At 42.8% G+C, this 24,221-nt stretch overlaps 1 protein-coding gene across 1 annotated transcript in view; it reads right to left on the bottom strand.

Annotated features, from left to right (window-relative positions):
* Positions 1-3,323: 3,323 nt before the first annotated feature.
* The window catches only part of Arpc2 (actin related protein 2/3 complex subunit 2), a 31,426-nt gene continuing 10,528 nt past the window's right edge, over positions 3,324-24,221 (bottom strand). Inside the window, exons 3-11 of the mRNA XM_027397199.2 lie at positions 23,408-23,442; positions 21,650-21,762; positions 17,018-17,063; positions 14,105-14,291; positions 12,951-13,044; positions 8,453-8,579; positions 7,166-7,266; positions 6,491-6,591; positions 3,324-3,777 (exon numbers count right to left, since the gene is read on the bottom strand). Of these exons, the coding sequence (XP_027253000.1) occupies positions 3,753-3,777; positions 6,491-6,591; positions 7,166-7,266; positions 8,453-8,579; positions 12,951-13,044; positions 14,105-14,291; positions 17,018-17,063; positions 21,650-21,762; positions 23,408-23,442 (829 nt within the window). The 3' untranslated portion in view covers positions 3,324-3,752. The remainder of the gene's footprint in view (positions 3,778-6,490; positions 6,592-7,165; positions 7,267-8,452; positions 8,580-12,950; positions 13,045-14,104; positions 14,292-17,017; positions 17,064-21,649; positions 21,763-23,407; positions 23,443-24,221) is intronic.

Genomic DNA, 24,221 nt, shown 5'->3' with positions numbered 1-24,221 from the left:
GGAGTAGTGGGGTATGTGTGTGTGTGAAAATAATCTTCATTGGGAGCATGGGGGTAGGGGAGAGGGACCTGGGAGAAAGAGAGAAGAACAGGAGGGGAGAGGAGAGGAGGAAATGGGGGAACAGGAAGGTTGAGCTGGGGGAAGAATATAGGAGAGCAGGGTGAGAGATACCATAATAGAGGGAGCCATTACAGGTTCGAGGAGAGATCTGGCACTAGGGAGATTTCCAAGGATGACACCAACTGGCAATCTAAACAATAGTGGAGAGGCTACCCTAAATGCCCTTCTCCTATGATGAGATTGATGACTACCGTATATGCCATCCTAGAGCCCTCATCCAGTGGCTGATGGAAGCAGAGGCAGACATCCACAGCTAAACACTGAACTGAACTCTGGAACCCAGTTGCAGAGAGGGAGGAGTGAAGAGCAAAGAAGTCAAGACTGGGCTGGTGTGCCGGGTGGTGGTGGCACACGCCTTTAGTCCCAGCACTCGGGAGGCAGAGGCAGGCAGATCTCTGTGAGTTCGAGACCAGCCTGGTCTACAAGAGCTAGTTCAAGAGCTAGTTCCAGGATAGGCTCCAAAGCCACAGAGAAACCCAGTCTCAAAAAACCAAAAAAGACTGGGCTGGTGAAACCCACAGAAACAGCTGACCTGAACAAAGGAGAGCACATGGACCCCAGACTGATGTCTGGGAGGCCAGAATGGGACTGATCCAGACCCCTGACTGATGTCAGTGAGGAGGCCTTGGAACTCTATGGGGCCTCTGGTAGTAGATCAGTATTTATCTCTGGTGTAAGAAAGGACTTTGAAGTCCGTCCCATGTGGAGGGATGCTCTCTCAGCGTGGACACATGGGGGAGGGCCTAGGCCCTGCCCAGGAAGATATGACAGACTCTGGAAATCTCCCATGGAGGGCATTACCCTCCCTGGGGAGCAGAGGGGGGATGGGGTGGCATGTTGGTGGGGGGTGTGGGGGAGGAGGGAGGGAGCAGGAATTGACATGTGAAGTAGGCTTGTTTCTAATTTGAACTAATAAAAAATAATTAAGAAAAAAAGCAAGCTGTCACTACTGCCAAGAATGCATAGAGAGATCCAGAGTTCTTGTTCTAAAATCAGCAAAAAGGCAAATGTTAGCCGGAGTTGGGTAGCGCAAAACTGTCATCCCAGAACTTGAAGGCACATGCAGGAAGACTGCTAGAAGTTTGAGACCAGCCTGGGCAGAGTGATGCTTTGTCAAAAACTAAACCAAACCAAAACAAAACAAAAAAAATGGAATGAAAATTAAAGTAGTTGGTCATGGTGGTGCATACCTGTATTCCCAGCACTTTGGAGGCAGAGGCCAGCCTGGGTTAGATAACTGGATCCTGTCTCAAAAACAGAAAGGACAAAAACCCTACCAAAACTACCTCTGAAATTCTCTTAAATAAAATACCTCTCAAGATACACTCCCCCCCTCCCCCTTTTCTAACCTCCCAGAAGGAGACCAGGAGAACCTACGGGTCCCTGGAACCCCATTTCAATTAGGTTAGTCTAATATTGGAACAACTTGCAGTATTTTAAATTTGACAATGGATGGAATAAATAGTTCTCTAACCCTGGTCTGGTGCACACTTATGAAAAAAAAATCCCCAATTGATACTATGTGTGATACAGTGACTGCTCTGATTGCAGTACTCTGCTTTTAAAAACAAATGCTGGTGTTCAGAAAAAATCCTAGTGAGAAAAATACACAGAAACACACGACAAAGGCACAAACAAGTGTTAAATAAAATTGATTAAATGTGAAGAAAGTGGACACATAAAATATGTCATTTTACTGGTGTGATACTGGGCTACAATCACTCAAGTTGTCACCACTGAGAAGGTGACAGGACCTTGCTTTATTATCTCTAACATGCATGCAAACAAATGTATCATTATCTGAAAAACAAATTTGTAGAAAATAAAAGTGCTGTCACATACAGTCAGGTGGCAACACAATTCACTATGACTGTCAAACTAGTTTGAAACACAATGCCTGAAATGGAGACAAAAAAAGAAAAAAAAAAACAAAACAAAAAACAGCCTTCAAATCATTCTGAATACCCTCAAATTCTCAGGACAAGACCTTACAAAACAAATTTTATTTTTGGCACCAATATCTTGCTAGGGGACAGCACACTTTGCTAGGTTCCCAGGTATCTATCTATTCCGCAGGCACCTCCTGTGAGCTTTGTATAGTACTTCCAATCCGCTGGAAGGTGAGGGAGTGTGGCCTCACAGCCAGTATACATTAGTTCCACACTGGAATACCCATCAAGGACCTGAGAACCCCATTACAGGAAATGCCCATTAATTACGATTGAAGAACAAGCAGTTTGAATTCCAGCGCTCACTCAGAAGCAGAGGCAGTGGATCTCTCAGTGAGGGCAGCTGGACTACACAGTGAGATCCTATTTCAAAACCAACCAACCCCCACATAAATCCCAAATCTCTCATACACACACAGCCTAGACAGAAAGCCTTCCTTCCTTCCCTCCTTCCATCCATCCATCCCTTTCTTTTTCTGAGAGGATGTCCCACATGGCCCAGATTGGTCTTAATGCTTGTATACCTGAGAATGACCTTTAACTTCTGGTCCTCCTGCCTTCATCCTCCAAGTGCTAAGATTAAAAGGTGTATGCCATAGCAGATGGAGGGGTGGCTTAGTGGTTGGCACTTGTTGCTTCTGTAGAGGTTGGACCCAGAGAGCAGTTCAAACCCACCTGTAACTCCAAAGGATACAATACCCATTTCCTTACCTGGTGCATACACATATGTGTGTGTACATGCAAAACATTTATGCACATAAAAATATCCAAGCCTAGTTTATGTGGGGCTGGTGATTGAACCAAGGGGTTCGTGAAAGGTTAGGCAAGCATTCTATCAACTGAAGTACATTCCTAGCCCCAGAAAACCTTTTAATTTGCCTGTCACTCTAAGGGAGCTTCCTGGCTACTCAGCTGGGTAGTGTCAACAACCACGCTTTACAATGTGAGAAGCATGTTCAAACAAACAACAAAACAAAGGTGGCTTATTCCTAAAATTCCAGAACTCAGAAGGCTCAGCATGAAGATTGCTGGAGAGTTTGAAGCCAACATGGCTATAAAGTGAAACCAATAAAATGAAACACAAACAAACGAGCTCCCACCACCCCACTTACAATTTACAAACCAGCCCTTCCTTCCCATAGAGAAGAGAGGCTCCAAACTCTGAGGGCTTGCTGGTTGCTGGTTCAAGGGCAGTGCAGGTCCACCCTTTTCTCTTTTGGACTCACAGTCCAAAAAACCCAGCAAATGCTCTAGTAAGATAGAAAGATTTTCTTTATTAATGACCCCAACCGTATTTCTTTAGATACAGGAGTTTTGAACTCAAATACTTAGAAGAAAACAAGTTAAGACTGCATTATCTGCAACTCATTACCAGTAACATATTGCAAAGCAAACAGCTTGGAAAAGGGTGAAAAGGAAGGGAAGTGAGGGAGGGGGAAAAATAAAAGAAGGGAATTAAGTTGATCGAGTGGAATTTTTTTTCTTTTTTTAAATTCTTGGGAACTATGAAGTCCTTGCAAGCACAGCTCGTTTCTGCAGGTTATTTGCCAAACTCGTACAAAATGGAACCCAAACGGAGAATCCCTTAAGAACCTGGAGAGGTGCAACATGAAGGGCTACGATTATCCAGTAGCAAGCGGTCCAGCCTTCCATCAACAGCGCTTCCTCCTCAGTTCCCAAGCGTTAGCGGGATGAAAATGTCTTCCCCCTTTGAAAACAGAGACAGTGTGAAGGCTTGTCCCAGATAGCCTCTCCTTCTATCCTACATTTGACCTGGGGTGGAATGCCCAAGGGACACTAGACAACGAGGGAAGGGAGAGTCTTCAAGCAAAGGTGCTGGAGCCACAGGTGTCAGTCAAATCCAGCTGTAAAAGAATAGCTTTGCTACCTTTCTTCTGACTCAATACTAAGTAGCACTATGCCCAGCCCTTCAGGACACTGGATGTTCCCAGCAGATGGGAAAATTGTCTGCAATTTTTTTTAAAAGATGATGTCTCAGTGTGTTCCTCAGATGGCCTGGAACTAGCTATGTACACTAGACCTGCCTCTGCCTCCTGAGTGCCAGGTAAAAGCATGTGCCACCATGCCCACTTTCTCTAGTTTTCAGACAGCTTAGATAAACCTGAATTTCTGCTCACCGAGGCTCCTTCTACCCAGCTGATCCCATTTAGATAACAATCCCTTAACCTTTCAAGAGGAGGTAGGAAATTCAAAGGCATCTTAAAAACATTAGCCAGGTGTGGTACACACTTTATCTTTGAAAAGCTAAAGACATTTCTGCTGTCATGTTGTAAGTAGACTCTGGCTCATAGAACACTTGGCTGGTTCTGGGTTTTTGAGCTGTGGTGTCCTCTTCTGCACAGTAAATCCCCATAGGGGTTACTAGACCCCCAAAGAACCTGCAAGTGGTTCCTACCCAAGGGTATTTGGTAAAGTAGCCCAGAATGAGAACTGAGGACTATAGAAGAGTAAAAACCGCTCTCCATGTTTCCTGCTTATCCTGAGACAAGCAGAGTACTGCAGAATGCTGACTCTACAGGCAGCTCTAGTTCAGGACCATACCTATAGCAATAGCAGGCCCAAATTATTTTAATCTGTCCACATTTAGCAGGATAGAGTCTTTTGAACAACTAAATTTACTCCTGTGAAGGACTCATCTTTCCTCAGGTCCCCCATCAGGGCACTGATCAATTCCTGTCTTTGTCCAATTTGGCAGTAACCACCAGGAACACGTGCTGGCCACAGAACAGACTGATGAAGGGACTGTTACCAGGGTGAAGACAGGTGATGCAAACAGTTCCAGGACTATTTTAATATCCCACTTTTTGACCTTTCTGTCTGGTTTTATTTTTCTCTGCTTACTTTGTATGTGTGTCTGTGTAAAGGCCAGAAGTCAGCACTGGGTGTTTTCCCTCAATGGGTCAATTGGTTTTCTTTCTTTTTTTTTATGGAGACAAGGTCCCACTCCATAGCTCTGGATGGCCTGGACCTTGCTATTTAAACCGGGCTGGCCTTGAGATCACTGAGATCATACCTCTGCCTTCCAAGTGAATCCTGGGATTAAAGATGTGTGCCACCGTGCCTGACTCTTCATCTTATTTTTTGAAACAGGTTTCTCACTGAACCTGGAACTCAGTGACTGCTGAGACTGGCTGGCTAGAGAGCTCCTACAATTCACCTGTCTCTGAGCCCTCTGTACTAAGGTTACAGGAATGTATCACCATGCCTAGTTAACATGGGTGATGGGGATCCCAGCTCAAGTTCTTAAGTTAGCACAGTGGGTGCTTCACCAACTAAGCCATCTCCCAGCCCACCTGCTTGTTTTTGGAGGTAAGATTTTGCTAACGTTACCCAGGTCGGCCTCAAACTCCTGGGCTCAACCTATCTTTTTGCTTCAGTCCCCAACAGCCTCAGTAGCTAGGACCACAGATTCATGCCACAGGCTGGTGGTTCTGACATCCAGAGCAAGTTTCTCTTTCTATCCCAGGTCACACAAGGGGCACTTTTGTAAAGACAAGGTGGGAAAGGAGAAACTGCAGGCACTAGGATACAGGGTCTTAAAAGGACAGAAAAAAAACAAGTGCCTCCCTGGACATAACCATACTCTCCTACCTCGTCTACAGCTTTGCACTTTTTAGATATGCTATGCAGCTGCCACAGCATGACATGACATCCAATTCAATCTCTCTACAGAGGTCAGATGGAATACCAACCTTTAGGCTGTAGGTGGCAGCATTGACAGTCAGACTTCCCACCAAGCACACAGATGCTTGATGTTCCTGTGACTGAAAAGTCCTTGCCTACTTCTCAGGACTCAGTGGAACGCTCAATGTCAATGGAGTTGATACAGCAGCACATGCCAGGAGCTGAAGGTGCTCTGAACGCCTGCCACCCACACTAGAGTGAACGCTCTAGGTCTCCCACCACGCTGGCCCCTTGAGCAGAGTCACATTGCTTACTGCTCTGCTTGTCATCTTTGTTCCTGACCCAGGCAGCCTGTGCCCTGTACACCTTTCCTGCCGAGAGCAGAGCAGCAGAAAGAACAGAGGTATTGCCTCCAGGCCTCTTCAGATAACTATGTCCTCAAGTGATTGACTGACTCCACCTCTCCAGGAACACAGAAGGGACCTCTTTAAATTCAAGCCCACAAAGAATAGATTCTTAGTTTAAGGGAAAGGGGGAGGAGGGGTTTCCTTTTCTTTCCCTGTCATTCTTGTAGCTCATAAAGACTGTGGAATGGAGAAACTCTTCCTGATGCCCTCAGAAGGGAAGCCCTTTTCATTACACTTTCACTCTGGTAGCTTTAGGCTTGGCCCTGTTGGCCTCTTTAGTAGCCTGTGTGCAGGCATCAAATCAGGACCAGCAGCTCCTTCTTCTGAACTGAGGTGGGAAGGGGGTGGGGGTGGAGTCCTCCTACTTACGTGATTGTTTTCATTTCTTTTTTCTCGGCATCTGGGCGTGCACGGTTGAGCACCTTAAGGAAGTCAGATGTTTTTGCTCGCATTCGTGTATGAATATAGGCCTAAGAGCAAACACAGGAGGAACTGAAACAGGCCCATGTTCTAGAGAAATAGCTTTGCTTTCATTGGGATGGAGCCATGGAGTATGTTAAGGAGCATGTAAGGGAGGGTGGGACCGTCAGGCAGCAATACCGGAGATACAGACTCACCCCTCTACTACAGGCAGGAAGAGGGGAAGGGGAGAGGGTCATTTCTCTCTCCTACTGTGGGGCCAAACTGGTATGAGGAACATGCTAGGCAAGTGTTCTACGACCGGCCACACCAAGAGATACCAAGAAATGATTTCTTCAGGCTTCTAGAACATTTTTTTTTTTTTTTTAGATAGAGTTTCTCTCTGTAGCTTTTGAGCCTGTCCTGGACCTAGCTCTGTAGACCAGACTGGCCTTGAACTCACAGAGATCCACCTGACTCTGCCTCCCAAGGACTAGGATTAAAGGTTTGTGCCACCACCTCCAGCACAGTAAGTACTCTTAATGGCTGAGCTCTCTCCTCTCCCCCCCCTTCTTCCCAGCCCCATGTGCCAAGTGTCTACTGAGAGTTAATCAACAGGCTGGTAGAGATGCTGGTGCCCCTCACCTTAGAGCACTTAATGTGGTAGTGCAGATAGTCCCGGAACGTGTGGATCAGGTTGATGGTGTTGTCTCGAGCAGTGGCATTGGTATGGCGAGGGAAGAGCACTAAGGCAGGAGAAACAAACAAAGCATTAGCAGTGGTGTGTGCACTACCATCATAGACAACACAATCATGGGAGTGCCACAGTGAAGCTCCAGGCACAAAACACAGGTCTGACTCTGGGCACTCATTCCAAATCTTGATTCTATACTGAACTCTAGATTCCAGCTTTGTTTAGGACAAAGCTGCTAGTTTTGGGTCCTTGGTGCTAAAGCATAGGCTGTCATGTAAAACTAGGTTCCAAAGAATACTTATCTCCTGTGCATGAAAACCAAACATAAGGTAGGCTCAACAGGGTGGCTACTTTCAACCCAGAGGCTCAGACTGTTGTACTGCAGCAGACCTGCCTTTGGTCTCCAGTTCTTACCATACTTGTTTCACTAACACCAAGAGCCCTGTGCTGAAATGGCTAAAATGGTTCTCAGTTTATCCTGGCTTAAAGGGCGACAGGGGGGATGAAGAACATCAGGCCATGAAATGTGTTCTATTCCAAGTTTACCATGATTTATGCACATAAAGAAATGCTCTCAATGAAATTGACATGCCATCAACTGTAAGATACACCTCAACTTCAAGAATCATGTGGAAGGAAAATGTATTCACCAGCAACAAACACCTACACCTTTAGCTTAAAGGAGAATTGCAGGAGATGTTCTTGTAGCTTTGCAGCATGGAAATGAGCCGTCAGCTGCCATCATCAGGCAGCTCATAAAGCTGACACAAGTGAAGCTTGGTATCTTCAGTGGAAGAGAAGACTCAGCAAATCATGGCTGAGAGCAGGCATTGGAAGCAAGCATTGTAACATGACAGAGAACTCTATTCAGCGGCCAAGCAATGCTGACATGGCCATCCTGGAACCAGAGCTTACCTTTCTTACCATTTAAGAAAAACCAAAAGCAACAGAAAATGATTATTGCAGCTAAATAGCACCCAGCTTGCTTTGTAATCAGTTCCCTGTGACATTCCTATCACAGCTTTGAAAAGGCAACACAAACATGTTGGTATGCCTACTTCTGCCCTCTAAAAAAGTTGGCGAAGGCTGTCCAGATTTAAGCATTCTGTCATGTGAAAGAGGCAACTCCACTTGCTGATGGAAGGGCCTGGGATGCTCCGTGTAGTGCTGAGGACTGAACTCAGGGCCATGTGTGTCTAGGCAAGCACTCTATCACTGAACTACCTCTCCAGCCTCACCAAAGGTGATGTAGCCAATGTTGTCACCCACGGCAGCATCTGTGTCTTTCAGCTCTAGAGGAGGTTCCCTGTGACTAAAAAGGACCTGGGGGGCTGTGTGGCTGGCTCTTCGTCCTTCTTTGAATTCCTGTGGAGATACAGCAAGAGAAAAATTCATGATTCGAGTGGCACCTTACCCATACTATGTGCTCTGACCTTCGTAGTCCTTTGGACCAGAAAGTAACTAAAAATGAACAGTCAAATTCAACTACATGCCTGGTGGTGGTGGTGCTCACTTTTGATCCCAGTACTCAGTAGGCAGTAGGCAGATCTCTTAAGTTTGAGGCCACACTGGTCTACAAAGTGAGTTCCATGACAGTCAGGGCTAAACAGAAAAACTCTGTCTCGAAAAACCAAACCAAACCCCCAAAACCCACCTAAGCTACAGAGTGCCAGCTGCTTCCACTGCACTCTAGATTCAAAAGGGAGATGATAGAGCACTGAACAATCTCCATCCTCAGACTGTGACACAAAGCACTGCAGGACAAGCCCTTTCCCCTTTCTCTTATTTTGGACTAACATGGCAAAAGGATGTCAGTCAAGGCAGAGTGGGAAGACTGCCTCAGAAAACAAAACTTAAGATAAGCACTGCTGCTTACTACTCCCTTGTGTATACTGTGAAAAGGAGTTCTTTTTTAAGGAAATCGTTAGAGTTTCATGGTGACTAGTACCAGCCTTTAGCTAGAGTTTTAAATAAATTATGTGAACAATTTCCCACTGCTCCCTTGGTCCCACTTCTTTGCAGTTTCTTGCTTTCCTTCTACCCATGTCCCCTTGCCCCCACACCCCCACCCTGAGACAGGGCTTCATGTGGCTAGGCTGGTTTTAAACTTACTAAATAGATGAGAAGAACTTTTGGTTGTGAGTGTAGCCTTTAACGGCCGAGCCATTTCTCCAGCTAATGAGGACTTTTAACTCCCGATCATCGGGCCTCTACAACGTCAGTACACCCACACCTCATCTTCTATTTCCAGTTTCATGAATGCCATGCTTTTACTGGGTGTTGGGCCTTTGATGACACTGTTTAACATACTCTTCATCTATTACTATTTAGAATTCATCAATCAAAACTCTAAAGCAAATTTAACCCCTCCCTGGTGGCTAAAGATGATAGAATGAAAGAAACTGAGTTATCTTAGGAGGGTAGGGCAGAAAAATCAAGTTAGGCTAGCATGGGTTATGTAGAAAGACCTTCTCCTAACCCCTCCCCCTGTAAAAACAAACCCTAACAAATTCTAGTAAGCCAGGAATAGTGGCACATGCTCATAATCTTAGATTTTGGAAGGTGGGGGTAAAAAAAAAAAAAAAAATCAAGAGTTCAGGTCATCCTGAGCAGTTCAAGGCTAGCCCCAGTCTACAGGAGAGTCTGTCTCACAAAACCAAACCAAACACCCCCTCGCCCAAAATAAAAGCGCTCATGATCCTTAGCAAAAACACAGTGCTTATCAAACTATAAAAAAGGTCTAGAGGAGAAAAAAACAAAGCAAAACAACAACAAAACCAGACTATTCCTCCTATGCTTAATCCCCAGGCACCCATGCATTCCTATACAAAGAAATGAGTAAATATGACATCCTTCTCCTGGAGTCCCAGCAATGACAGCAACAGATGCAAGGCCTTGAATTTACTCCCTAGAAACCCGCCCCCCTTAAAAAAAAATAAATAAAAAAAGACTCAAATCCAATGGGTAGACTGAGTGGGTTTTCTGAAAAAGGGCAGCTGCATGAAGCTAAGGACGGTGGTCACACAGCCATATGATCAGAAGGGTGGCTGCTGTTGCTGCTCACACCTCTTCTAGAGTTAGCATCTAACACCTGGGGCAAGTGGCTGCTCTGGTAGCTACTATCCCTTCTTTGCAAGCATTTCTTCATTATCCATTAGGGTGTCTGTCTTCCCTGCCAGGCTGAGTTCCTTAGGTCAAAGCTCCTGCTTTTATTCCCTTTTCTCCTCTGTCCTTCAAAGACAGAATAGTCCTGCTGAGTAAAAGAAAACACCCTTGGCCCTGCTCATGCAGAACCACTGTAATGAGATCAAGAATTTAAGATCAGCCTGGCGTGGTGGTGTAGGCCTTTAATCCCAGCATCTAGGCAGAGGAGGGCAGATTCTCTGAGTTTGAGACCAGCCTGGTCTACATATAGAGTTCCAGGATAGCCAGGGCTACATAGTAAGACCCTGTCTCAAAAAACATCCATGAACAACAAAACCAACAAAAAACAAACAAAAAACGAAGAATTCAAAGTCATCCTTGGCTACATAAGATGAGTTCTCTTCCTCCTTCTCCCCATTCCTCAAGAGATTTAATCAACACTATTTCTGCAGTGGGAAATTGCCTTTAGACAACTTGATGTCTTTGCTTCTCCCTTGCTCTCTCTTGAAATAACAACAGCAATCAGCCCCACCAAACAGCCCCAGTCTTCATTATTAGCCTAGCCGTCACATAAAAACCAACCTGATTGTTAGGATGTCGGCTGAACACCAAGTACACTATTACTTTTTTTAAAAACATTTATTACATTTCATTCACTCTGTGAGTGTGAGCATCTGGTCTACTGCACATATATGTGGATTAGAGGACAACTTTAGGAAGTTAGTTATTTCCTGCCACCATGTAGGACCTTGGGATGGAACTCAAATCAGGCCATCGAGCTTGTGATTTTACCATGGCACTATTTCTTTCTTCCAACAAAGTACAATTTATCCTGGGGATAAACTGTGTATGATAAAGGTAGCATCTTAAATTAGCCTAGCCTAGATTTAGTCCACTTCTTAACTATTGCATTTAATTCCCATTAATTATGCAAACAGTATTATGGAATGTCTGTCTAGGGGCTTACCTTTAAGAGTCATATATGCATACCCTCTTTTTCTTCATGAAGTCCAGTACTATCAAATGCCAAAGTGTCAATATTCCACTTTTCACAAAGGGACTCCCAAACAAGAGTTATTGATCAGTCAGTCCCAAAAAAAGGCATTAATGAGGATGGCATTTTGACATTTTCCCTTGCTAGGTAGAAGGTCCATACATAAAGCCTCACTGTGGTAACCACAGCTTCTTTTAAGCCTCTTTTGGAAGGGGGGGGGTGGTGGTAGAGATTGTACTTTAAAATTTTTTTTTTTCTCTGAAAGAAAAAAAAATTGAGGCCTAGGCCATCTTGCAGCAATCCTCTTGCCTCAGGCTTCTAAGTGGTTGGATTAGACGCTGGGCAATAAGCCTGTCTGCTTCAGAATTAAAAACAAAACAAAATAAAATCCATCATTCTGCCAGAGAACAGGAAAATGTATTAAAGCTTTATATTGCAGTGTGAATGCTTATCCACTTCAGAAGGCAGCAGCCTGAGTATCTCCTGATCAATAAGCTCTCATGTCTGAGAGCCAGTGACTGGCCAGCAGGCAAAATGACACAGTCACAAGGGGTCTACAATATGCTGAGTCCCACTGCACCAGAATCCCAATGACAAAATGTTCTTCTAAATCCCATTACTCTTCCCAGCAGGAGGCAATCTACGGTGACTCATTCAAACTATGGCAGGGCTCTCCTGTCAGCCACAATTCCACCTACTGAATGTTATCTCCTACTTTGGAATTCATTATTCATCATTCTGAAGACATGGGACCTAATGCAAGCCAAGAACAGTCCTTGATACAAAAACTGAGTAAACATGAGATAAGGAAATGAGACCACACTTTAGATCAAGGACTCTGTCACAGGAAGGAAGGATAGTTAATATTCAGTCAAAATTAACTCTCCCTCTTGCCTTGTCCTGCAAAAGGCTAGAACCATCAAGAAGAAATAGTATATTCATATAAGTTGGTGGGGGGCCATGCTGGTTAGCTTTTGTCAACTCAACACAGACCTAGACATTTCTGAGAAGAGGGAACCTCAACTGAGGAACTGCCTCCATTAGACTGTCATGTGGGCATGTCTGTGGGGCATTTTCCTGATTAATGATTAATGTGAGGAGCCAGCTCACTGTATGTTGTGCCACCCTTGGGCAGGTGGTCCTGGGCTGTATAAGGAAGCAGGACAGGCAAGCCATGGGGAACAAGCCAGTAAGCAGCACCCCTCCATGGTCTCTGCTTTAGTTCCTGCTTTCAGGCTCTTGGGCTCCTGGACTCCTTCAGTGATGAACTGTGACCTTGAAGTCTAAGGTAAAATAAACCCTTTGGCCACAGTGTTTTATCATAGCAACAAAGAAACAAACTAAGACAGGGTTGTTCATCACAACTTCCAAGTTCCAACATTAACAGAACTTTGTCTTTCCTATGATATGGCCTACATGTATGTTATTCTGTTACCATGTTCCCAGGTACTGGGGATTGAACCACAAACCATGTACATATTAGGCAAATGCTCAACCACTGATCTATACAACCCTACCCCATATGTTGGCTAGGTATGCAGAGTGTAAAGATTTAACTTCCTGCAACACCATTTCCCTTGAAGATTTGTGCTCCATACCTGCATGAAGACCTTTCCGATGACCACATCGTCGTCATCCTTAAACACCGTGCTGAAGACTACTGTGACTCTGTCTTTTTTAGATTCAACATACCTGAGGGAAACAAACTCGGGCGTGTAAGTACAGCATCAGGAGATTCTGTCACTAACTATCTGCAAGAAGGGTAAAGTGCAGTCTCCAACTCAATAAAACAAAGGTGTGCCAGAGACTAGTACTTGCAGTCAAGAAAGTCAGGGTAGTAAATGCATTCCCAAGAAGGAAGTGGAATTAACAAAACTAGGTTTTTAAATCTTGTATATAAGGCATAACATTATTTTAAATTAGTAATTCTTAATAATGTCATTTAAAAAAAGTTTCTTTACATATGATAGGATCCATACATAGTACACATTTAAGAGCTGCAGTTACAGCATCTATGCTTGGTCTCTGGTGTCTGACTATCTAGGCCATTTTTAAATTTTTTCATGTGTTTATTTAATTTTATATGTACAGGTGTTTTGTCTGTATGTATAACTGTGCATGTGTGTGCTTTGTGTCCAAAGAGAAAGTCAGATGCCCTGGATTTGAGTCACAGACGACTATGAGTTGCCATGTGGGTTGATAACTGAACTCAGAGCCTCTGGAAAAGCAGACAGTACTCTGAAGGGCTGAGTCTCTCCCTAGCCCATGGGAAACTCCTTTAAGAAAACTCAGAAAAGTAATGCCTTGGACCTGCAGAGATGGCTCACTGGCTAAGGGTACTGGCTGCTCTTCCAGAGGACATGGGTTCAATTCCCATCCTACAAAGCAGCTCACAACCATAAAATACCAATACACATAAAATAATAAGAGTAGTGCCTAGGGTTGGAGAGATGGCTCAGAGGTTAAGAGCACTAACTACTCTTCCAGAGGTCCTGAGTTCAATTCCCAGCAACCACATGGTGGCTCACAACCATCTTTTATGAGATCTGGTGCCCTCTCCTGGTGTGCAGATATACATGGAAGAAGAACGTTGTATACATAATAAATAAAATCTTAAAAAAAAAAAAAAAAAAAAAAAGAGTAGTGCCTTAAGGACAGCACAGGGTTTCTTTTCATTTGGTTGATACTGTATCTCTCTCAGTCAGTGCTGTATGGAGGCCACCACCAGGCTGGAGCTGAAGTTCACACTTACATGGTCTCATCGTCCCGGTAATGGATGACCGCTCTGTTCTCTCCTTCCTTGCCCTCTTCTTGGAACTGAAAGTATTTCTCAAAGACAGAGGCAAAGCAATTTCGCTTCAACATGCCAGCCTGATGCACAATAGAATCCTTGGATGCAGGCAGATTTTCAAGGTCATATAGCAAAGAAACATTGTATCCTGATGGAAGAAAAAACAAACAAACCACCCATCAGTTAAATGAAAAAACAAACAAAAGCCAAACCAAACCTATCTCTTCCAAGTAAACAGGGTAGAGGCAATTTCCCATCTCTATCTACTCCATACCATAAAATGTAGGTACTTATAGCTAGTTAATAAATCCCAAGCAGTATCAAAGATGAACAGTTACAAATATGTAATGGGAAGAATAATCTGGAACTCTGATTAGAACTTTGGGGTCCTATAGACAGTTGTGAAGGGAGACGACATGACTCAAGGAGTACAAGTCACATATTTTCTCCCATGGTTTAATACACAGCCATATGGTCAGTAGGTGGAAGGTTTCTAGAAATAAAATCTGACCCCCACCACCACTGCAAATCCTTTGTAAGAGGGGCAAGGTAGAAATCTGCTTCTCACATACATACTTCCCCAACAGCGTCTATCTGAAAAACTATATTTCCAGGGTTTTCAGAATTCTATTTCATTTGACCCCATGCCTTTCTTTGAAGATATCAGGACAGATAAGCTTATCCTCATTTACAATGGAAAAGTGGTTCTGAGAAGCAGTACCTTGTTGAATACAGCATGACATATAGCTATGTAGCTCCATATTTTAAATTGAACAGAAGTGGGTCCAAATTCTCACCTCACTGTGTGACCTGAAAAACTGCCCAATGTCTACAAGGTCCTCATCTGTGGGGAAAAAGGTGTGAGGGGTCTGAGGTGGTGGTGGAAAATGTACTAGGTAGAGGGAAGAGATTATACTAGGCACAAGTATAGTAGTTAAGTTAGGCATGGTGGTGTAGGGCTACAATATCAGCACTTAAGAAAGAAATGGAGGTAGGTGTCTTGACTTCCAGGAAAGCCTGAGCTACATAACACAACTATCTCTAGAACATCCACAGAATTTATGAATAAGGTCATCAATAAGTGGGGCAGAACAGGGACTGGGGATCATGTCTACTAACCACTAAGCTACTGGCCCCTTCTGTGAATGCCAAGAACAGGGCTAATCAAGTCATTAATGGTACTCCAAAGTCTATACATGTTTTCTCAAGAATACTTTTAAACCACTGGGGATCATTTAAAAACAGTAACTGATGGAACCATATGAATGAATCCCACATTCCCAAATATCTAACCTTTATATTTTTATTATTAATAAAGTTATTCCCTGAGTCCTATTTTCCCTATGTACCTCTTTGAGAGCATAGGCTGTTTAAAGCTTCATTTTTGTCATGCTAACGTTAAAAATAGTAACAATCGCTAATGGATTTTGGGAAATCTGAAAAACAACAACAAAGAGTTGAGGTTTGCTGTTTCTCTGAGTCCACATTAAAAGCAAAGTATAGCTAACGTTTGACCTCAAATGAAACTTTAGATAGGAACAGGATGTAGTAAGATGCAAAGTAACAATCGAGGGCCAGTGAGACAGCAGAGGGTAAAGTGTTTGCTATAAACCCTGTGATGGCTTCAGTTCACCTCAGAACCTGCCTATAAGTGAATGGAGAGAACTGACAAGAAGCTGTCTGCTGGCTACCATAAGCATCATATAGTGCACACTCCCCATACACATAAACAATACTTTTTATTTTTTTTTATTTTTAAAGAATCAATCACATGTGGCTGGCTGTGGTTTCCAAAACAGCCTTAGTAAGATGCTACTTTTACGGGGCTGGAGAGATGGCTCAGCAGTTAGGAGCACAGGCTGCTCTTCCAGACAGAGGTTCTGAGTTCAATCCCCAGCAACCACAGGGTGGCTCACAACCATCTGTAGTGACATCTGGCCTGCAAGCATACCTGCAGACAGAATACTGTATATATAATAAATCTTAAAAAAAAAAAAAAAAGATACTACTTTTACATGGTTATTTATACTAGTGTTAATTATCAGGGGTTGCTGAGTGAGAACCAATGTTTGTCCATTTATTTGTTTGTGTATGTGTGTATATGAATGGAAACTAGGGTGCAATCTGGGTTATTTCCTCAGGATTAGTCCTTACTTTTTTAAAACAAAATTTTAAAAAGTAACCACTGGTTTTTATTTTAATTTGAAATTACAATCACTGGTGAATTGCCATGTTGGTGCTGAGAATTGAATCTGGGTCCCCTGGAAGAGCAATCAGTGCTCTTAACCACTAAACCATCTCTCTAGCCCCCCAGTTTGCATTTTGAAAAGGGGTCTCTCACAGAGATCTAGGGTTCACCAATTAGACTAGACTGGCTATAAGCAGACCCTAGGACCGCCAGTGATTTCCCCAGGACCGGGATTACAACTGTACATTATTGTTTAATTAGGTGCTGGTGTTCAAACTTAGGTCCTCATGCTCTGGAGACAACTGCTTTACAAACTGAGCTATCTCCCTAGTGCCCCAAGAACATTTTCTGACTATGTTCAAAGGGCACTTGCTCAGACAAAGGAGGCTCCTTTGGCTAAAAGATTAGAAGAATCATTTTGGGGTGTTAGTAACACTCCTATCAATTCTTAAGCCATTGTGTTATCACAATGGCTTAAGAAAAAGGTAGAAACCTCTAATGGCTACTTATACAGAGGGCGGTGACTCAAGAACTGGGCTCCTGCAGACGTATTTTATGGAATGAAAATTTAAGTGAAATCCTCTAGCTAAAAAAAAAAAAAAAAAAAAAAAAAAAAAAAAAAGACCTGATACAAACAGGATGTGGTGCTTTGCCATCATTCCATAGCCATTAGCATTTCTACCTACCTGATTCTGGGTTTACCAGGAAACTCCCGTATACTCTCTTTAATAACTGGAGAGAGAAAAAAAAAGTTAATCCAAAATCCATGGTAATTTCATTATTTTTGAAACACACAGTACTTTGTAATAGGCTCTTCCTAAACCAATATGCTTAATTTTCATTTAGTGGGTGGCAAACTAGAGGGGAAGTGAATTCATCAAGTGACAAAGCAGATCTCTCATAGAACTGGATTATAATCCAAAGGTCAGTTCAGAGGTTGTCTCTCAAAGACCTGACCATACCCCTCCTATTTTTTCTTTTCAGATTCTACAATGTACTCAAGTCTATCCTTTTTGAGAGTAGACAGATGCAGCTATGACAACAGATTGCATCAATTATTAAGCACAGGCTGAAACCCTAACCCAGGTGAATGAAGAGATAAAACCAATTTCTGGGCACTGACTTCTGTTAGTGTGTTAATCTTGTATGTGTAGCGGGCTTTTAATGGAAAGGACAAAGGATGACAAAATCTCAGCTGGCTAGTAACACAGTGTGCCCACACAACAGTATCCTAGCGAGCTGGATTTCCCTATCCAACACCTTACTCTGTGGACTACTTTCCAGCTTTTGGAAGCAGAGCACAAACAAAAGCCCCTCACACTCCTCTCAATTTCTTCTGCTAGAGTGACTATCCCCCTGGTGAAATCTTCCTTAACTGACATCCTACTTAGGCAGGATCCAGGCTCACTTAAGTGTGTAAGGAACACAGTAAGTAGTGGAAAGGGAGATGTCTAGAGACAGAAAGAAAACATGTAGTAAAACTGAGAACAATCTGAGAAGCTTTTCAGGGTTTAGTAGACTTCATTCGTTCCCCGACAGTTGAACACAGACATGGGGGCTAGATAAGGAAGTCCAGGCCTGTAACCTCAATACTCAGGAGGCTGGAGCAGAAGGACCTCCAGGTTAAGATCAGCCAGGGCTACAAAGGAGACTATTTCAAAACCAAAGGAAAAAGTCTCAAACCTCTAAAAATAAAACAGAAGTAAACGCTGCCAGAACAAAATCCCAGATTGGACGGGCAGTGGTGGCACACACCTTTAATCCCAGCACTTGGGAGGCAGAGGCAGGTGGATCTCTGTGAGTTTGAGGCCAGCCTGGTCTACAGAGCTAGTTCCAGGACAGCCAGAGCTGTTTGTTACACAGAGAAACCCTGTCTCAAGGAGTGGGGGTGAGGGTTGGGTGGAAAAACAGAACAACAACAAAAATTTAGAAAGGGAGAGGCACCATTGCTCCACAGATGGTAAAGAACACACTGAAAACCCAGCAGTGTAGAGAAGAAGCAGGGCTTCCCTTTTGTGGAGATAAGGTATCATGTATCCCAGGCTGGTCTGGAATTTATTATGTCTTTGAGGATGATCCTCCTGTCTCCACCTCCCAAGTTTGGGGATTCCAGGTATGTGCCCACGAAGATACAAGTTCTGTCTATAGGTATCCAGTCACCATTCTGTTGCTTACTACAAATAACCTTTTTTGTAGTCTACAGTATCACAAAGTATCGGCTACGCCATTATCAAGTTACAGAGGCAAATAAAGCTTTTGTCTTGTTGGTTAAGAGTTACACATGCTTTAAAAGAATCTCAGGGTAGGGGCTGGAGACATTTCAGTGGTTAAGAACAACGGTTGCTCTTTCAGGACCCCAGTGCAATCCCCAGCACCCGAAGTGGTTCACAACCCTCTGGACCTCCAGTTTCAGGGGATACAATGCTCTTCTTACACATGATACACAGATACATATGTGGACAAAATACTCACACACCTAAGACATTTAATTAAAAAGAAGAGGAGGAGGAGGAGGAGGAAGAAGAAAAACAGAGTTTTAGTACCCAGACAAATATAGGTAGCAGTAGGCCAGCCCCGTAACAGCAGGAGCTGTCAGGCTTACTGCTGTATTCAGACAGAACCACCCTGTATACAGACATTCAATGGCTGTCCAAAGGCGCACCAATGTTTTTATCTTACATTCAATGAACCCTCTAGACAGCATTAAAATAAGTAAAAACTAACAATAAACTATGTTTATGTTCCATTTGAAAGTCCCCCCCCCAAAAAAACCCCAAAACAAACAAAAAAACCCTTCACTCCCAACCCATTCCTTTTCTTGGTGATGCCAGAGACCAAACCTAGGGCTTTGTGCACCCTTGTTAAAACTTCGGTAAACACTTCACCATGGAGCTATGTCCTCTAGCAGCTGCTACTCAAATATCCTTTAGAAATATCTTAGTAAAGGCCTGAAAATAGTATAGTATTTCTATACTTGATCACTTTAGAAATTCCTTATCTACAGAATTTGGTAGCAGTATGAACTCATGACCACACTTGTTGACATAAAGGGAAAAACAAGCAATGTCTGGTACAGTTTCTAGGTGGTGATCACACAGCAAAGTGAGCTTTTACTGAAGAGGAACTGCAGGGAAGGAAGGGCTCACGGTCACAGAATTTGTTGGTGGCACATGGGAGTTTTGACCTTTAGGTGTTCCATGTACCACTTCTCCAAGAGTCTGGGGTAATTAGCATGCTCCCTGAGCTACAACACTAAACCACTGGTACTTGAAGAAAGGGGATATCAGACATGGAGAAACCAAAGCCCCTTCAATTTAGTTTAACTCCAGTTTTACTGAGCGAATATTCTGAAATCTATGAAGTATTTAGAGCCATATCCATACCACTTTTAATTTCTTTGTTCTTTTAATATATTTCTTAAATTTATGATTATTATCATGGGTGTGAGTGCTAGTGCCAAGTGTGGTAGTCAAATTTTCTCCTTCGACCATAGTTCCAGAGACTGAACTCAGGTCATCAGGTTTGCATCAGTGCTTTTACCCACTGAGCCATCCTGAAAGCCTTTCTATTCTTGGCATAACTCCTGAACATTTTTCTGCTATTTCACTGACATTTTTTTTTTTTTAAAGACCACTCTCACTGTGTAATCCACACTGGCCTTGAACTCATGATCTTCCTGCCTCCACCCCCTCCCCCCCATCGCTAGGATCATCGTTTGTGTGCCACTACATCACACTGCTCACTTACACCTCCAATCATGATTCATTTTTAAATGTGTGCCTCTTTTTGACTGTCAAGAGAAGAGTGGAGGCAATCTGTCAACTTTAACTATCAGATCTGCCTACCTGAGAACCAGAGCATTCTGCCTTTAACAAGGGCCTGTGAAAATACAACAAGCTTCCTGTGGTTACCACAGGCTGGTCACTGTTTAAACCACCTAGGGAGTCATTTACTGCTTACTCTGCTCCCACACTGGGCCTGTTACTTCCTTCACCCACTTGAGCTCTTTTGGCCTGTGTGGCAGCTATGAAAACTGCAGTGTGTTCTGGAGTTACACTAGCAGGCCAAACACAGGATGGAAAGAGTCTAAGAGACCCAAGCCAGATCTGGCTACAAGCTGCGAACCAGTTCCTCCTCTTCTGATGAATTTACTTCACATTCCCTTAGTTTCTTCTCTTCCACGAGCAAACCAAAAGCATCTGAACAATAAAAGACTCAATTCCCTACAGTTCTTAATAGTCTGTTTAAGTCTCATTTTAGAGCAAAAAGTTACAAAGTTTTGGATCATATTCCTTGACAAATGGTCTTCCATTACAGAAATCTGACATTGTTCAAAAGCTACCACTTTACAGAAAGAGACAGAAATGGTTCTATCTTCATGTAGCAGATAAGGAAGAGCCTAGTTTGTTAAAACTAAGATATTTGAAAACTGATTCAGGAACTGAGTCATACTTCCTGCTTTGAGACCCAACCACAATGTGCACACACTGGTGTAACAGCATTTTCTTTCTTCCTTAAATGGCTCTCCCCAGAGCAATTGCAGTTCAACAGGAACCAAACCTCCTACTCTAGCTATCCAAAGCCAGGGCACAAGGCCTAGACATTCCTTCTTACTCCCCCCAAGGTAATTATAAGGAAGAGATAGTTGGAAAGGTCAGTTCTAAAGAATATTAAAAAAAAAAAAAAAAAGATTATAAGGCAGTTACTTATGCTTCAACCTTCAAAACTAAAACGAAGATTATGAGGTTTAATATGCCACAAATTTCATGCTTGATAAGATTTTAATACGGAACAAAACCTGTCTTATTTAGGGTTACCATAACTATTTTTGTACTAGTTAAGAAAATATTCTCTGTTGTTACTGGAGGATTAACTGTTCTGTTTTCATTATTTTGTAAAATTTGGATAACCTAATAATTTGGAAAGAATAAAATCCTGAGTTGGGTGTGGTGGTACATATCTGTAATCCTAGCTCTTTGAAGGTAGAGGCAGAAGGATCAGGAATTTGAGGACTTCTTCAAACACATGAGAAGTTTAAGGCCAGCCTGGGCTACATGAGATCCTTTTTATAAAAAAGCTTTAAAAATTTCCTTAGGGAACATCATTATTTCTCCAAGTTTAAAAGCAAACAAGCAGAGTGCCAAAATCTTCTTTGGAAAATATTTTTCACATCCTTGTGGGAAACGGAGTCCTTCCTCAGTTAGCTGTGTAAAGTCCCCTCCGTCTGTAAGAGTAGTTTGGCCCATTCTCTGGGCAGCAAGGGGCCAACAGAAGGTGAAGGGAAAATAAGAGTCCCAAGGAAACCAATGTGGGCTTACCTCATCAGCACCATGTGCCTGAAGTTCCTTGTAGAATTTCAAAGAAATACTGACCATCACTTTTGTTTTGTCTCCATTAGGATTTGAAATATGGTAAAGGACACCATCAAAATCTGTGAAAAAGCAAGTAAGGTTGCTTACTCTAGAAACGGGAGCAATCTCCTAGCACCCACCAGAGGGCTGGCTACGAGACCTCTGATAAGAGAGCATGTAAGTAAATGATGCTCGTTTGATTTCACTGGGGAGCCAACAGAAAAGCTGCTGAGGAATTAACTGCTCAGTGGCCATATCTTTGGTCTTACTTAAAATTACAAAGCTATTTTTACTGCATCCACAGTTTGTACTAAAATAACCTTACAAAAACTTTCATTGTGACACATTTTCAGGAGAAAGAGCTATAAACAAACTGATATCCACCCATGCAGCATGAATACTGATCAGCACACGGCCCTTTTGTCAGAACGTATTTGCCCCCACCCCAATTCACTACAAAGCAAACTCCAGATGCAACATTTGATCAATATATACTTCAGGATGTATCTTTGGGAGATATACCTGGTAAGCTATTCAACTATTACCTATTGTCTCAAAAAAATTATAAACATTCTTGTCTTAAATATTCTAACTAGGATCTAAACAAGATCAACACAACATAGATGATTATCTTGTAAGTCTGTTTTAATCTCTTGGCCTATCCTCTTTTTAGGTTCTCTCTTCCTGTCCTACAAAGTGAGATGAGCTCATCTGTATCACTGCAAAAGCTAGGCACGGAGGTCCAGATCACAGAGAACTTGCACAGGAACCACAAGAACCATGAGGACTTGGTACTGCTAGTGACTAGGAGGCACAGATGGTAACCACCTTAGGGCCTTAGGCGGCAAGTCTTCTGAGATGATCTAGTCAAGCACTTGTCTTTCTAGATGGCACTTAGCTGTAAAATCTCCAGGGTCACATATGAATAGCCAATTCTTTTTTTTATTTTATTACTTATTAGTTCAAATTAGGAACAAGCTTGTGTCACATGTCAATCCCTTCTCCTTTTCCCTCCCCTTCCCCCAACCTCCCACCAGCCCCCTCCCCCCTTTCTTTTTTTTTTTTTTTTTTTAAACAGGGTTCACTATGTAGTTCTGGTCAGCCTGGAACTTTCTACCTGCCTGGGTGCTGGCTGGGATTTAAGACTTGTGCCACCATGCCTGGACAAAAGGGAATGGAAGAAACACTACTGCTTTGATTTGACAAACAAGCTCCAGCACCTTCTTACCTTGCCTCTCCCAAATGCTAGGCAAACTTATATGATAGCTACAAGATTATAATTCTGTAGACTTCCAAAGTAAAAAGAAGGTTCTTTGTATAAAACAAACCCCAAATTTCTAAGATATGGAGTGCCCCATCCACTAAGATATGTAAAGTACATAGTTTACCTAACCCCAAAGTCAGTTAGCAATGTTGTAACAAGAAACAGTCCTCGAAAGACTCAAAAACTTGACAATCAAAACTTTTCTTTTCAGGAATGTAAAGCTGCCTCAAGTGTTCAAGAGAACTGACTGGCTATTCTTTCAAAGGACCAGTTTCAATCCCCAGCAGCTGCTTGGCAGTTCATAATATTCTGCAACTCTAGTTCCAGAGCTGATGCCTTCTTCTGGCCTCCTTGGGCATCAGGTACACACATGGAGCACAGATGCAGGCAAAACACCAATACATCAATTTTTTCTTTTCTATTATACCCTCTCTTAAAAAGAGATGAGATAAGACACTTACCTGCAAATGTTACTTCTACAGCTTCTGGTTTGTTTCTGTAAAACAACAAAAAGGCCCTTAGTAAGGTAATTTTAGGATAGGATAGCTTAGTGGATGGGGACACTTGCCAGCTAGGCCTCATGACCTCGGACCTGAGGTGGATCTGTAGGATCCCTAGGGTGAAGGCAGAGAGCTGCCTCTTCCGTGTTGTCTTCTAGCCTCCAAATACAAGCTGGACATGTACATCCACACATATACACAAATAAAGAGATCAAATGTAAGTGGGGGAAATAATTTTACTGTTGCTGTCTTTTAGGGGGACTTGAAAAGGCTCCTGATTTTTACTGGGAATTGAACTCAGGACCTTTGGAAGAGCAGTCAGTGACCTTAATTGCTGACCCATCTCTCCAGCACCGATTTTTACTTAAGACTGAAGCATTCTATATAAATTCAAGGCTTAAAGATAAGAGAATACACATTCATTCTCTCATGGGCCTGAATCTTTAGACTTGCTTAAGGTGGAGGATTAGACAAAGGACACCTACAGCTTGTGTTTTCCAACTGTTATTCAACTGCTTGCCACAGCTAGTGCTCATTCTGATCAATGCCTCCTCCCATAGGATAGTGCCTATGGAAGTAACATACACAAATATGGCTAAGTGTAATAATATAGAATGGTTCTACTGTGTTTAAGGTGAAAGGATTATTTGAAGTCATACCATACCAAAGAACATTCTTAAGCCTTTCTATGCAATTTTCCTTGTAGTTTTTGTTTGTTTGATTTTTTTGTTTTTCGAGACAGGGTTTCTCTGTGGTGCAACAAACAGTCCTGGCT

Source organism: Cricetulus griseus, chromosome 2 (genome assembly GCF_003668045.3).
Source record: "Cricetulus griseus strain 17A/GY chromosome 2, alternate assembly CriGri-PICRH-1.0, whole genome shotgun sequence".
In the NCBI taxonomy this organism is placed as follows: Eukaryota; Metazoa; Chordata; class Mammalia; order Rodentia; family Cricetidae; genus Cricetulus; species Cricetulus griseus.
This window is presented reverse-complemented; position numbering and strand designations above follow the sequence as displayed.